The sequence below is a fragment of the Orcinus orca genome, chromosome 11 (assembly GCF_937001465.1).
Source record: "Orcinus orca chromosome 11, mOrcOrc1.1, whole genome shotgun sequence".
In the NCBI taxonomy this organism is placed as follows: Eukaryota; Metazoa; Chordata; class Mammalia; order Artiodactyla; family Delphinidae; genus Orcinus; species Orcinus orca.
This window is the reverse complement of record NC_064569.1, coordinates 55713551-55727025: the sequence shown is the minus strand read 5'-3', so window position 1 is coordinate 55727025 and position 13475 is coordinate 55713551. Positions and strand designations below refer to the sequence as shown.

The window sequence follows — 13475 nt, the reverse complement described above, 5'->3', positions numbered from 1 at the left end:
CTACAGCCCACGAGCCACAACTACTGAGCCCGCGTGCTGAAACTACTAAATCCTGTGTGCCTTGAGCTTGTGCTCCGCAACAAGAGAAGCCACCGCAATGAGAAGCCCATGCACCGCGACAAAGAGTAGCCCTTGCTCGCTGCAACTAGAGAAAGCCCGCGCACAGCAACAAAGACCCAACACAGCCAAAAATAAATTAATTAATTAAAAAATATATATATATAACTGATTTTTTTGGGGGAAAGCAGGGGTGTGCTGGGATGAACTGGGAGACTGGGTTTGACATATATACACTAATATGTATAAAATAGATAACTAATAAGAACCTGCTGTATAAAATAAAATAAAATTCAAAAAAAAGAAATATAACTGATTTTTGTATATTGATCTTGTACCCTGCAACCTTGCTAAACCCATTTATTAGCTCTAATAGTTTGTGTGTGTGTGTGTGTGTGTGTGTGTATTTCTTAGGATTTTCTAGGTACAAGATCATGTCAACTGCAAATAAAGGTACTTTTACCTCTTCCTTTCTGATCTGGATGCTTTTTCTTCTTCTTGCCTAATTGCCTTGGCTAGAATCTCTAGTAACTCAATGAACACACGTGGTAAAAGCAAACATCCTTGTTTTATTTCTGATCTTAGGGGGAAAGCATCCAGTCTTTCACAATCATGTATGATGTTAACTGTGGGTTTTTCATAAATGCCCTTTATCAGGTTGAGGAAGTTTCCTTATATCCCCAGTTTGTTGAAAGTTTTTATCCTAAGAAGGTAATGTATTTCGTCAAATGCTTTTTCTGCATCTATTGAGATGATCACATGTGGCTTTTGTCTTTTATTCTATTAATATGGTATACGTATTAGTCTGCTAGGGCTACCGTAACAAAGTACCATGGACTGGGTGGCTTAAACAACAGAAATTTTTCTCATAATTCTGGAGGCTAGAAGTCTGAGATCAAGGTGTTGGCAGGACTGGTTTCTTCTGAGGCCTCTCTCTCTGGTTTGCAGATGGCCATTTTCTCCCTGTGTCTTCACATGGTCTTCCTAATCTCTTTTATAAGAACCCAGTCATATTGGATTAGGACCCGTCCTAATGCCCTCATTTTAATTTAATTACCCCCTTCAAAGGCCTTATCTCCAAATACAGTCACATTCTGAAGTATTGGGGGTTAGTTAGGACTTCAACATATGAACTTTGAGTGAACACCATTCAGCCCATAACTGTATTACACAGATTTTTATATGTTGAGCTTACCTTGTATTTATGGAATAAATCCCATTTGGTGATGAGATGACTTAATCCTTTCTATATGTGGCTGGATTCAGTTTGTTAGTATTTTGTTGAGGATTTTTATGAGCAGCTACTAGCATTATTATCTTCTTTATTCCCACCATTCAAAGTGCTTTTCCATGTACTATTTCACTTACCTTAAACAGAATTGCATGAGGTGGGTAGTATACTCATATTCACTGAAGCAAACTGAGGCTCAGGAAAGTAATGTGATTTTACCCTAATTATGAATTTGCAGTAATACATCATATAAATTGAAACCAAAACCACAGATGAGAAGAACATTAGGGAGATGAAAGAAAGCAGGATTTGGTGAGAACAAAGAGAAACTTTGTACAGCTAGAAGTTTACGGGGTCAATTTGAATGGCATCTGTGATTTCAATGACATGAGAACTGAGGTCATCTGCTGATGTGCATAATAAGAGTAAATAGACTTGTGGTTTCAGTTCATGCATGTAATGAAACCAAGTAGGGGTGACAATTCTCATTAATTTTGAGATCATGATTTGACCAGATAAACTGGAAGGAGAATAAACCAAAATTTTGATGATAGAGATTTGACTGTATCAATAACAGCACACTGCAATTTACAGATTCCTTTTTCCTTGGAAAGCTTTTCCAAGTAACCTGCCAATTCACACGCTCTTCTCTAAGCCTTGGTGGAGCCGTACAATGATATACCATGACTGCTCAGTCAGAGAAAGCTGAGTTCAAATTCTACCTCTGGCCCCAAAGGACTGTGTGACTTTGCAAGTCATTTAATATCTGCAAGACTTTACTCCCTCATCAAATGAGGGAATTGAATTAGATATTCTCTAAGCTGCCTTTCAGTTTTACGACTCTATTAATTTAATGAATAAGGGGAGTGGTGATTCAGTGGACTGGGAATTTTCAAACAGCATTGCTGAGGAATTCACTGAGGGTAGATAAGGAATTACTGAAGAGCAATGAAGTCTGGTAGCGGACAGAGAGCAGGTAAGCTAGGGTGAGTAGCCAGTGAAAGTGAGAAAGTAAGCAGATTGGAGTGGGGGCGGCTACCCAGAGTTGGGGATGTCATGGGGCATATTACACAGGCTACTGCAATCTAGTTGGTTAATTAATTACACATTGTTTTAATTAAAAATAACTAAAAGTAATTAAAAATCCAGATCAGAGAGTCCAGACTGGGACAGAAGTCAGATATACCCCACACCTTTCACCACCTATTTTTACATCACGATTATGATCCCAGTTCACTGGATGATGCATTGAAGAGCAAGGATCTTACCCATAAGTCCCTCCAATAAAATTCCAGAAGAAGTCCTGGCCCATCAGCTTCTCACGTCATTCACAGGTCACATTTCATTTCTCTGAACTGTCACTTCATATTGATCTGGTTCATCGGAGGCAATGTTCTGATAATCAAAAGACATCAGTTTTTCCTTTTAAGTTTTAAACTATTTTAAAATTCTCTTTAATGCAAATGAAATGCACTATTACTGTAAAAAAAGTCTAACATTTACACACATTATGTAGATACTGACAGTCCCTATAATTCCTTTTCCTATTGTTAAGATGGGTGAAAATTCCTCCAAGTCATGCTTTCTCTCTATACGCTAATGTAATATTATTTACAAAAAACGGAATCATGAACACTATTTTGCAAAGTGCCTTTTTCTTGCTCACCAACCAGTATAATCCAGGTATTTTTTCATGTCAGAGCATACAGATGTGCTTTATCCACTTTGACAACTACAGAGGAGTCCATCATATCACTATATCATAGCATAATTTATGCAGCTCCTATTGATGGGCATTTACCTTGTTTCCAATTTTTTGTTATGTAAACAATAGTGCAGTGAACATCCTTGTATATATCTTGCATATTTGGGTTTTTAAAAATAAATTTATTTATTTATGGCTGCATTGGGTCTTAGTTGCTGTACGCAGGCTTTCTCTAGTTGCAGCGAGCGGGGGCTACTCTTCGTTGCGGTGCGCGGGCTTCTCATTGCGGTGGCTTGTCTTGTTGTGGAGCACGGGCTCTAGGTACGCGGGCTTCAGTAGTTGTGGCACGCGGGCTCAGTAGTTGTGGCTCGTGGACTCTGGAGCGCAGGCTCAGTAGTTGTGGCGCACAGGCTTAGTTGCTCCGCAGCATGTAGGATCTTCCTGGACCAGGGCTCGAACCCATGTCTCCTGCTTTATCAGGCGGATTCTTAACCACTGCACCGCCAGGGAAGTCCCCGCGTTTCTACCTTTCTTGAAATAATAGAGCATAATATGCTGAAAATGCTCCTTTTTCTTCCATCTTCAACATTAAAATGGCTACACAAAACTTCACCAATTTTGATGTCTTTTAAATGCATGCTGATATGACAGCTGTCACATACAATCTAACAAAATTGTTTCAAATGAAGTTAAAGACAAGTAAGTGCTACTAGAGCCATCTTATGGAAAAAACCAAATTAACCTTTTGGCAAACCCAGTAGAATGGGACTTCTCCCCATTCTTTTTTGATTTATCCCCAAGCCCTACCCTATACTGTGGGCATTGGGGTAAAAGGTAGGGGAGAGCTGAATGATGCCTAGCACAATTAGAAGTGCCATCTCCAGCCCCCCAGAGAACCCCTGGCAGAAATCTCAGACCACAGCTTTGTCCAACCTCCATAATGCTTATAAATGTCACAACCTAGAAAATAAAGCAACAAAGTAAAAATTAACCAATCCACCAGGGCAGGTAGATTAAAAGTATCTTAAAGTACTAGAGTGGCTAGTTATCACTCTGTAGAAGGTATAGAATCTGCATTAGACACATGTGTGGTTTCCATTTTTAGCAGCTTTGTAACATGTTAATATTGTATGTTTTCCAAAATACTTTCCTACTTATTGTTGCTCCTAGGTTGCCAAGATGGGTCAGCCAACATGGCCTTAAAAATTAAGTACCACTAATGTTCAAATTAGATGAGTCAAAAATAGAGGACTCACCATGTGGATCTGAACAGGACAGCCTGAGGATAAGGTAGAGAAATTAGGGGAAGTATGTAAAATTGATGCACAGCTGCATCCTATATGTCAGCAGTCCCCAACATTTTTGGCACCAGGGACCGGTTTCACGGAAGACAGTTTTTCCACGGACTGGGGATGGGGTGGGGATGGTTTTGGGATGATTCAAGCGCATTACATTTATTGTGCACTTTATTTCTATTATTATTACATTGTAACATATAATGAAATAATTATACAACTCACCATTATGCAGAATCAGTGGGAGCCCTGAGCTTGTTTTCCTGCAACTAGATGGTCCCATCTGGGGGTGATGGGGCTGCCTCAGCTCCACCTCAGATCATCAGGCATTAGATTCTCATAAGGAGCACACAACCTAGATCCCTCGCGTGCCCAGTTCACAGTAGGGTCCCCACTCCTATGAGAATCTAATGCCACCTCTGATCTACAGGAGGTGGAGCTCAGGTGGTAATGTGAGTGATGGGGAGCGGCTGTAAATACAGATGAAGCTTTGCTCACTCACCAGCCTGCCACTCACCTCCTGCTGTGTGGCCCTGTTCTTAATAGCCACAAACCGATACCAGTCTGTGGCCCCGGTTGGGGTCCCCTACTATATATCTTTGGAACAGGCATGAAGGACTGAATATTGTTCTATGTAAAACTAATGACACTGTGGGAGTTAGGCAGAACAATACTTAAGATATGATCTTGGCTGTCAGAGAGCTTCTGTATGCTACAGTGACTGCAAATAAGAGATGCATGGTCACAATACTATGGAGATACATTAACTGTAACGAGAGAGTGTGAATTGCTTCAAGGCAAAGAAATACATCAAGAGGCAGAAACAGCAACTGTAAACTGCATTTATTGAGTGCTTATTGGGCACTGGGTACATCAGATACAAAAGAGTTGGGATGGGGGCAGGTAAGAACTTAAGAAATTAAATACACACATTAATTTTACCACGAATTCTAACTACTAGGGAAGTACAAAATTCGTACAAGTTATACTTTATAATGAAATTTTGATGTCTGTCAAAAGGATAAGCTATACATACAATGCAATAAAAATGTTTTAAAATTGTGCTTAGTATCACAGAACTACCCCGAAATGGGTTGATAAAATGCCTATACAGCATTATACACATATATTTTATATTAAAGATTGCTTGTAAAGTACAAATACTTTGACCCCATTGCTGAGAAATCTATGGCTGACAACTATATGTGCAGTTCCTCTAAGAAACATTGCAGCATTTGTAGTACATCTCTCCTTTAAACTCCACCTTATTTTTAGTTTCACTTACTATCGAGTTCTCTTCAGAACTGTTTATATTTCTTTTGTCTGATCATCTTCTTCGAGTTTCCTGATTTCATTTTTTAAACAATTTATAGTTTCACGACTTGCTTTTAATCTCTCTTTAAGCTCTGCAATTTCAAAGCTTGTTTTTTTTTTTGCAGCTTCTAATTTTTCTCTGGTTTTCACTTCAAGTTCTGCAACTAAAGAAAACATACACTTTTACTGATTTATTTCATTTTCCTCACATGTACAAGATATTTCATAGAGCAATAAATGTGGCATTTCCTTAGGCCAATGTTTTCATGATGAAATGCGGACAACTTAAGATATGTAACTTTAGACAGAGCGGGGTAGGTAAGAAAGTCTGAACTCTCCAGAGAGGATCTAATATGTTTTCTACCACTAAGAATGAAATTCTGACCACTAATTTTTTAAATTTTATTAAAAAAAATTTTTTTGACCACTAGTATTTTAATTCACAGTTAACATTTTAAGACATAATATCTTAAATTATGTCTTAAAATTATGTCTAATTTTCTAATTTGATTTGGAAATGAGGGAGTATACAGTCCAAGAAACATCCAGCTAATAAGAGTTTACTAAAAACAGTACTCTTAAATTTATGTACAGGTAAAATTTACATAATCACACTGGTAAAACAAACCTCTATCTTTTTTCAAAAAGATATCAATAAGTGTCTAGGTTTGAATTCCAGCTCTATCATTTACTAGATGTGCCACTCTGAATAAGCTATTTATTATCTCTATGCTCTATTCCTCATTGCTAAAATGAAGATTATAATAGCAAACACCTCATAATATTATTTGTTTAAAAGATTTAAAAAGAATACTGTCTGGCACATAAAAAGCCATATTAACTACTATTATTACTGAATATTTAAAACATTCTAGCTGGCTACATAACAAATTACAAAATAAAAATATCATTACTGCAAAATAGATTATATCGATTTAACTATTCCACTTGGATAGTGTAGCATCAAGTTTTACAGAGAAAAATGACTACTATCATCCAACATTTCCACCTTGTGGACATTTCAGGTAATTGCTGCTGACGAATGTTGAGGCACAGTTGTTTGTTAACCTAAAAGGATCACTAATTGGAAGCAGTGTGGTTTGGTGAAGAAAAAAAAACAAAACCATTGAAATCAGAAAGACTTGAGTTCAAATACACCCTTGGCCCCTTAAGAGCTGAATGCTGATATCTCTAAGTCTCCCTTCATCTCGTCTTTCTATATGATACAGTTAAAACTTCGTATTTCTCGGAGGATTTATGAGGATTAAGTAATATACCTAAAGCATCTAGCGCATTAAAAACACACAATGTGGGACTTCCCTGGTGGCGCAGTGGTTAAGAATCCTCCTGCCAAGGCAGGGAACATGGGTTTGAGCCCTGGTCCAGGAAGATCCCACATGCTGCGGAGCAACTAAGCCCGTGCGCCACAACTACTGAAGCCCACGCACCTAGAGCCCGTGCTCCGCAACAAGAGAAGCCACCGCAATGAGAAGCCCGAGCACCGCAACGAAGAGTAGCCCCCGCTCGCCACAATTAGAGAAAGCCCGCGCCTAGCAACGAAGACTCAGTGCAGCCAAAGATAAATAAATAAAATAAATAAATTTATAAAAAAACAAAAACAAAACACGCAATATGTCCTTATTTTCCTCACTGCTGGTGCTTTCTTTTTGTGATATATTTTGTAACACAGGTAAACTTTTATATTGCCAAAACAATCCATATTTTTCTTTGTAATTTTTCATTGCTTTTATTTTTTAAATTATTTTTGAAGACAGTACATACACATGATACAAAATTAAAAGGCTGAAAAGTGTAGACTATGGAAAAAATGTCTCCTTTTTATATGTGTATGACTGATTTACTTTGCTGTACACCTGAAACTAACACAACATTGTAAGTCAACTATACTCCAATAAAAACAAAAACAAAAAAAGCCTCCTTTTACCCCTGCCCCCCACCAACCAGCACTCTTCCCAGAGATAATCAGTTAGGTTTCCTTGGTATCTTTCCAGAAATAATTGGTTCAGAGACGAGCATACACCTAAGTGTGATTTCTCCTCACCCCCAACACAAGTGATGTCACACTATCCACACTGCTCAGCACCCTGCTCTTTCACTTAACATTACTACATCTGAAAGCTCACTCCATATCACAGGGCTGTCTCATTCTTTCAAAGGCTGCAGAGGACCTCATTGAATGGACATACATAATTCATTCATCTGTCCCCTCTGATGTACATTTGGAGTATTTCCAGTTTCCTCTATTACAAACAATGCTATAACGTGTATGCTGCGCATAATCATTCCAGTATACTTGTGGGCTAAATTCCAGTAAACAGTAATTGAAGGACATTTGATCTTGTAAATCTGGAAGAATGACAAGTGACTCTTAGAAGTCCTCTTAATTTATAATCTCACTAGCATTGTACGTCTATTTCCCTACTGCATCAACTTTTTGGTCTTAGTTACTCTGAAAGATTAAAAATGGTATTTCAGAATAGTTTTACTTTACATTTCTATTACTTCTGAGGCAGACAATCTTTTAATATGTTTAGGGGACATTCCTCGCTTTCTTTTTATGGATTGTCTGCTTTTCCTTTGCTCATTTTTCTTTTAGGTTATCGGCTCTCCCCACCACCCTTTTAAAAAATTGAGGTATAACTGACATATACTAGTTTCAGGTGTACAACATAATGATTCAATACTTGTATATATTTCAAAATGATCATCACAGTAAGTCTGAAGTTAACATCTGTCACCACATATAGTTACAGATGTTTTTCTTGTGATGATAAATTTTAAGATCTACTCTCTTAGTAACTTTCAAATATGCAAGACAGTATTATTAACTACAGTCACCATGCTATAAATTACATCCCCAGGACTTACTTTATAAGTAGAAGTTTGTACCTTTTTGCCCACCCCTCACCTCCCACCTCTGGCAACCACCAATCTATTCTCTGTATGTGAGCTTTTTTTTTTTTTTTTAAGATTCTACATATAAGTGAGACCATACTGTATTTGTCTTTCTCTGATTTATTTCACTTAGCATAATGCCCTCAAGGTCCATCCATGTTCTCACAAACAGCAAGATTTCTTCCTTTTTTTTTTTTTTTTTTTTTTTGCGGTACGCGGGCCTCTCACTGTTGTGGCCTCTCCCGTTGCGGAGCACAGGCTCCGGACGCGCAGGCTCAGCGGCCATGGCTCACGGGCCCAGCCGCCCCACGGCATGTGGGATCTTCCCGGACCGGGGCACGAACCCACGTCACCTGCATCGGCAGGCGGACTCTCAACCACTGTGCCACGAGGGAAGCCCAAGATTTCTTCTTTTTTATGGCTAATATTCCATTATGTATATATGCGTGTGTGTGTGTGTGTGTATATATATATATATATATATACACACACACACGCACATATATATATAAAACACCTCTTCTTTATCCAGTCACCTGTTGATGGACACTTATGTTGTTTACCTGTCTTGGCTATTGTAAATAATGGTGTAATGAACATGGAGTTGCATATATCTTTTCAAGTTAGTGTTTTTGTCTTGTTCAGATACGTATCCAAGTGGAATTGCTGGATCATATTGCAGCTCTACTTTTATTTTTCTGAGGACCCTACATACTGTTTTCCATAGTGGCTGCACCAATCAACATTGCACAAGGGCTTCCTTTTCTCCACATCCTTGCTAACAGTTGTTATTTCTTGTCTTTTTGATAGTAGCCATTCTAACAGACATGAAGTGATATCTCATTGTGGTTTTGATTTGCATTTCCCTGATGATTAGTGATGTTGAACATCTTTTCGTATACCTGTTGGCCATCTGCATGTCTTCTTTGGAAAAATATCTACTCAGTTCTTCTGCCCAATTTTAATTAAATTGTATGCGTTTTTTGGCCATTGAGTTGTATGAGTTCTTTATATATTTTGGATATTAACCCCTTATCAGATACATGATTTGCAAATATTTTCTCCCATTCAGTAGGTTGCCTTTTCATTTTGTTGATGGTTTCCTTTGCTCTGCAGAAGCTGTTTAGTTACTGGTTATCAGCCTTTTTAAATGATGTGCAGGAGCTCTTTATACATTAAAGAAACTAGTCATTTGTGATTTGAGTACAATATTTTTTAATGGCTTGTCTGTCTTTAGACTTTGTTGACAATGCTTTTTTACTATGCAGAAATTTTTATCCCCTTGCTCTCCCCCTCTCTCTCCATATTAATTATAAAACATATATGGAGTGAAAGGCACATTGTGAGATGGTGGGATACAGAAGTAGGAGACAGACAAGAAAGAAAAATGCATTACAGTGTCATGAGATAATCATAGGGTGCTATGACATACCAAGGGGAAAGGGTGTGTGTGTATATCAAAGAAGGCTTCTTGGCAGTAGTAAAATCTGAATTGAGTTTTAAAGAATGAGAAAGGAATTAGGTAGATGAAGTGGACATAGTGGGCCTTGGAAAGCGTACAGAAAGATTTGGGAAACAACAAGGAGTCCTATATGACTGTAACAGGTAGTTTTAAATCTAGTTAGGAAGACCTGATTTAACTCATTTGTCAGAGGACAGCATGTACTGTAGATACAGATTTTTGTGGTCTGATTTAGTCACTATACTTTATTTTTGACAAATCATGAGACTGCAAAGGGTACCATATATTGAAAGAACTGGGTTAATTACCAATGAGATGATAGGGGAAAACATTTAAAAACTTCTTTTAGCCTGTTCTGGTTTTCTGCTTCCAATATATTAAATGCTTATACATACATTTAAGATATATATATATGTATGTGTGTGTGCCTGTGAGTGTATATATATATCTATATATATATATATATATACAGATAGATAGATAGATATAGATATAGATAAAATTTCTGTTTTAAATTTCCAAATAAAGCTTCAATTTAGAGTAAGTCAATCCAAAGAAGAGTTAATATTTTTGCAAAGCCAATGTAACTTACTGGTTAGAAAAATAGACTGTAAGGCTTTTTTTTTTTTTAATATTTATTTATTTATTTATTTGGTTGTGCTGGGTCTTAGTTGTGGCAGGCTGGCTCCTCTGCTGTGGCATGCGAACTCTTAGTTGAGACATGCATGTGGGATCCAGTTCCCTGACCAGGGATCGAACCTGGGCCCCCTGCATTGGGAGTGCAGAGTCCTAACCACTGTACCACCAAGGAAGTCCCTGTAAGGCTTTTTTACAAAGAGATAGAACAGTTCATCGGTTAAGAGCACACACTCTGTCTCGGTTTAAATCCTGCTTTGCTGAGTGATTTGGGGCAAGATATCAAATCTCTCTATGCTCTAGGGTCTTACCTAGAAAATGGGGCTAACAGTAGTAACTTCCTCCTAGGGTTGTTAAGGGTATTCAATAAATTAAGAAATGCAAAGCACTTATCTAGTACATGTAAACTCTCTTCAAGCATTCACTATCATTTTTAAACATTTTTTTTTTTTTTGCGGTACGCGGGCCTCTCACTGTTGTGGCCTCTCCCGTTGCGGAGCACAGGCTCTGGACGCGCAGGCTCAGCAGCCATGGCTCAAGGGCCCAGCCACTCCGCGGCATGTGGGATCTTCCCAGACCGCGGCACAAACCCGTGTCCCCTGCATCGGCAGGCGGACTCTCAACCACTGCGCCATCAGGGAAGCCCATTCACTATCATTTTAATTACTCCTTGTAGAAGCAATTTCTATTAAAAGCTAGATCCCTAGTACTTAAGTAAATTTCCATGGGTTTACCAGTATAAACATCTTTATAAACTTTTAATGTGTTTTAAGTTTTATAATGAGCAACCTCTATCCCGGCCATTACTCTATCTAAAAATATTACTATGTTTTTAGAGCCTAAGTTCTGAGGACTGCTTAGGATAAAGTCCTGGCTCTACCACTAACTCATGTTAACTTGGGCAAGTTTCTTACTCTCCCTGTGCCTCAGTTTCCTTTTCTAAATGGATTACCTAATAAAGTTATTGTAGATGTAAATGAGTTTATACATGTACAGATTTACAAGAGTACAAACAGTAAGCACTCAATAAAGCTAACTGATATTACCAAATATTGAGTATAATGCTCTCAAACTGGTAAAAGTATACCTACCTTTTTAAGACCTTTGATTAATATTCCCAAGTTGCTTTCCTAAAAGGCCTACTCACACAAACAATTCATAGAACACAGGGTTCACCACATTCTTAATAGGTACAACTATTAAAAATTCCTTTTGCTTATTTGATACAAATATAACCACCCATTATTATTTGGTTTGCATTTTAAAAATTACTAGCAGGGTCAAATATTTTCCCTTTTTATTTACTAGTCATCTCCTCTTTCATCTGTCCATGTCTTTTGTCCATTTGTCAACTGAAGTTTAAAATTTTATTCTATTTTATTTATTTTAGGGTTTTAAAGATATTAATCCTTTGCCATATTTTCTACAAATTTATCTTTCTTTTTTGCCCTTTTGAAATGAATAAGTTAAATATTTTTTTGCAGAATCAAGTTTGCCTTTCTTTCAATGTGATTTCTTCTAACACTTCAAATTTAGAAAGTCTTCACTAGCCAGGACAGTCATTTCTCTAATTTTTTAAACAGCTTAACTGACTTTAAAAAAACAGTTAACTGGGCTTCTCTGGTGGCGCAGTGGTTGAGAATCTGCCTGCCGATGCAGGGGACACGGGTTCGAGCCCTGGTCTGCGAAGATCCCACATGCCGCGGAGCAACTAGGCCCGTGAGCCACAGCTACTGAGCCTGCGTGTCTGGAGCCTGTGCTTGGCAACGAGAGAGGCCCGCGCACCACGATGAAGAGTGGCCCCCGCTCGCTGCAACTAGAGAAAGCCCTCGCACAGAAATGAAGACCCAACACAGCAAAAATAAATTAATTAATTTAAAAAAAAGTTAACTATCATTAATTAAACTGGAATTTGTTTTGATAAGTGCTATAAAGCAATGATCTAAATTAAGTTTTCTTCTCAAAAGTTATCAATTGTGTCAATACCATTTACAGAATTATCTTTTTCTTCCTTATGGATTTGACACTGTTGAGAAAATAACCTGAAGATAATATAAAACATGCAATTTACTAATAAAAACTTCCGAAGGTTATAAATCTCCACACATAAACTTTAACACGTCAAAAATTAATTTGTAGAAAAGTCTTTTTAATGAAACATTTGTCTCTACTATTATACATATATGAATTAATGATATTATTTTTGTTGAAAACACAGAAATATGGGTACTTGAATTTAAAAAGAGAAGTTTCCTCTATGAATTGGGCACATTTCATAGTATGAGAGAAAGGAGATCTATAATGGAGAGAATATGACCAGTAACAAATTAAAATAGCATGTGACTAGTGTTTTTTAACCTTTTCAAAAGTGATCATATACGTATCTGTTTTATGTTCATAACAAAGTAGCCCAAGTATTTTTTCAGATGTAGAAAGTGAAACATAAAATTTTTTAATGAGTGTGATTTTCAATTTTAAATGACTACCAAGTAGCAATTATAATCAGTATTCAGATCTTTTAACTCTTGGTCAGGGTTTCATGAAAATACAAACAAAACACTACTATAACCAACAATGGTTAAACAGCAACCTCTTTCTCTCCTGCTTTCTCATCCCCCACCCCCCTTCTTTTATTGGATCGCTTCTTCCAGCCTATAACGATACTGGTCTGTTTCCCCTGAAAACTCTGCTCTCTTGACTCCAAATCCTGCTCTGCTACTGCTTCAAGGGCTACTTTCCCTTTATAGTCAAGCTCCAAGACAAAGTTGTCCATAGCACCTGTCTCCAATTTCTCATCTCACTCTCTCTCTCTCTTTTTTTGCCAGCACTGCACGGCTTGCAGGATCTTAGTTCCCTGAC

General features: G+C 37.7%; 1 protein-coding gene and 1 non-coding gene across 8 annotated transcripts in view; both read right to left on the bottom strand.

The window, feature by feature from the left end:
• YEATS4 (YEATS domain containing 4) overlaps positions 1-13475 on the bottom strand; it is a 161482-nt gene that overhangs the window by 134821 nt on the left and 13186 nt on the right. For 4 of the 7 annotated variants that reach the window (XR_007470351.1, XR_004478147.2, XR_007470352.1 and 1 more), the window contains exons 7-8: positions 5574-5766; positions 2557-2683 (exon numbers count right to left, since the gene is read on the bottom strand). Coding sequence is in view for 3 of the 7 variants with exons in the window: in XM_033409567.2 (XP_033265458.1) it covers positions 5597-5766 (170 nt within the window). In the remaining 4 variants the exon portion in view is untranslated. Of the gene's footprint in view, positions 1-1478; positions 2684-5116; positions 5767-8695; positions 10805-13475 lie in introns of those variants that run through there. The other 3 variants (XM_033409567.2, XM_004281878.4, XM_049695013.1) reach the window with 3 other exon arrangements.
• Positions 10719-10791, bottom strand: TRNAG-CCC (transfer RNA glycine (anticodon CCC)). The gene has a single exon. It is a non-coding gene; the product is annotated as a tRNA-Gly (tRNA).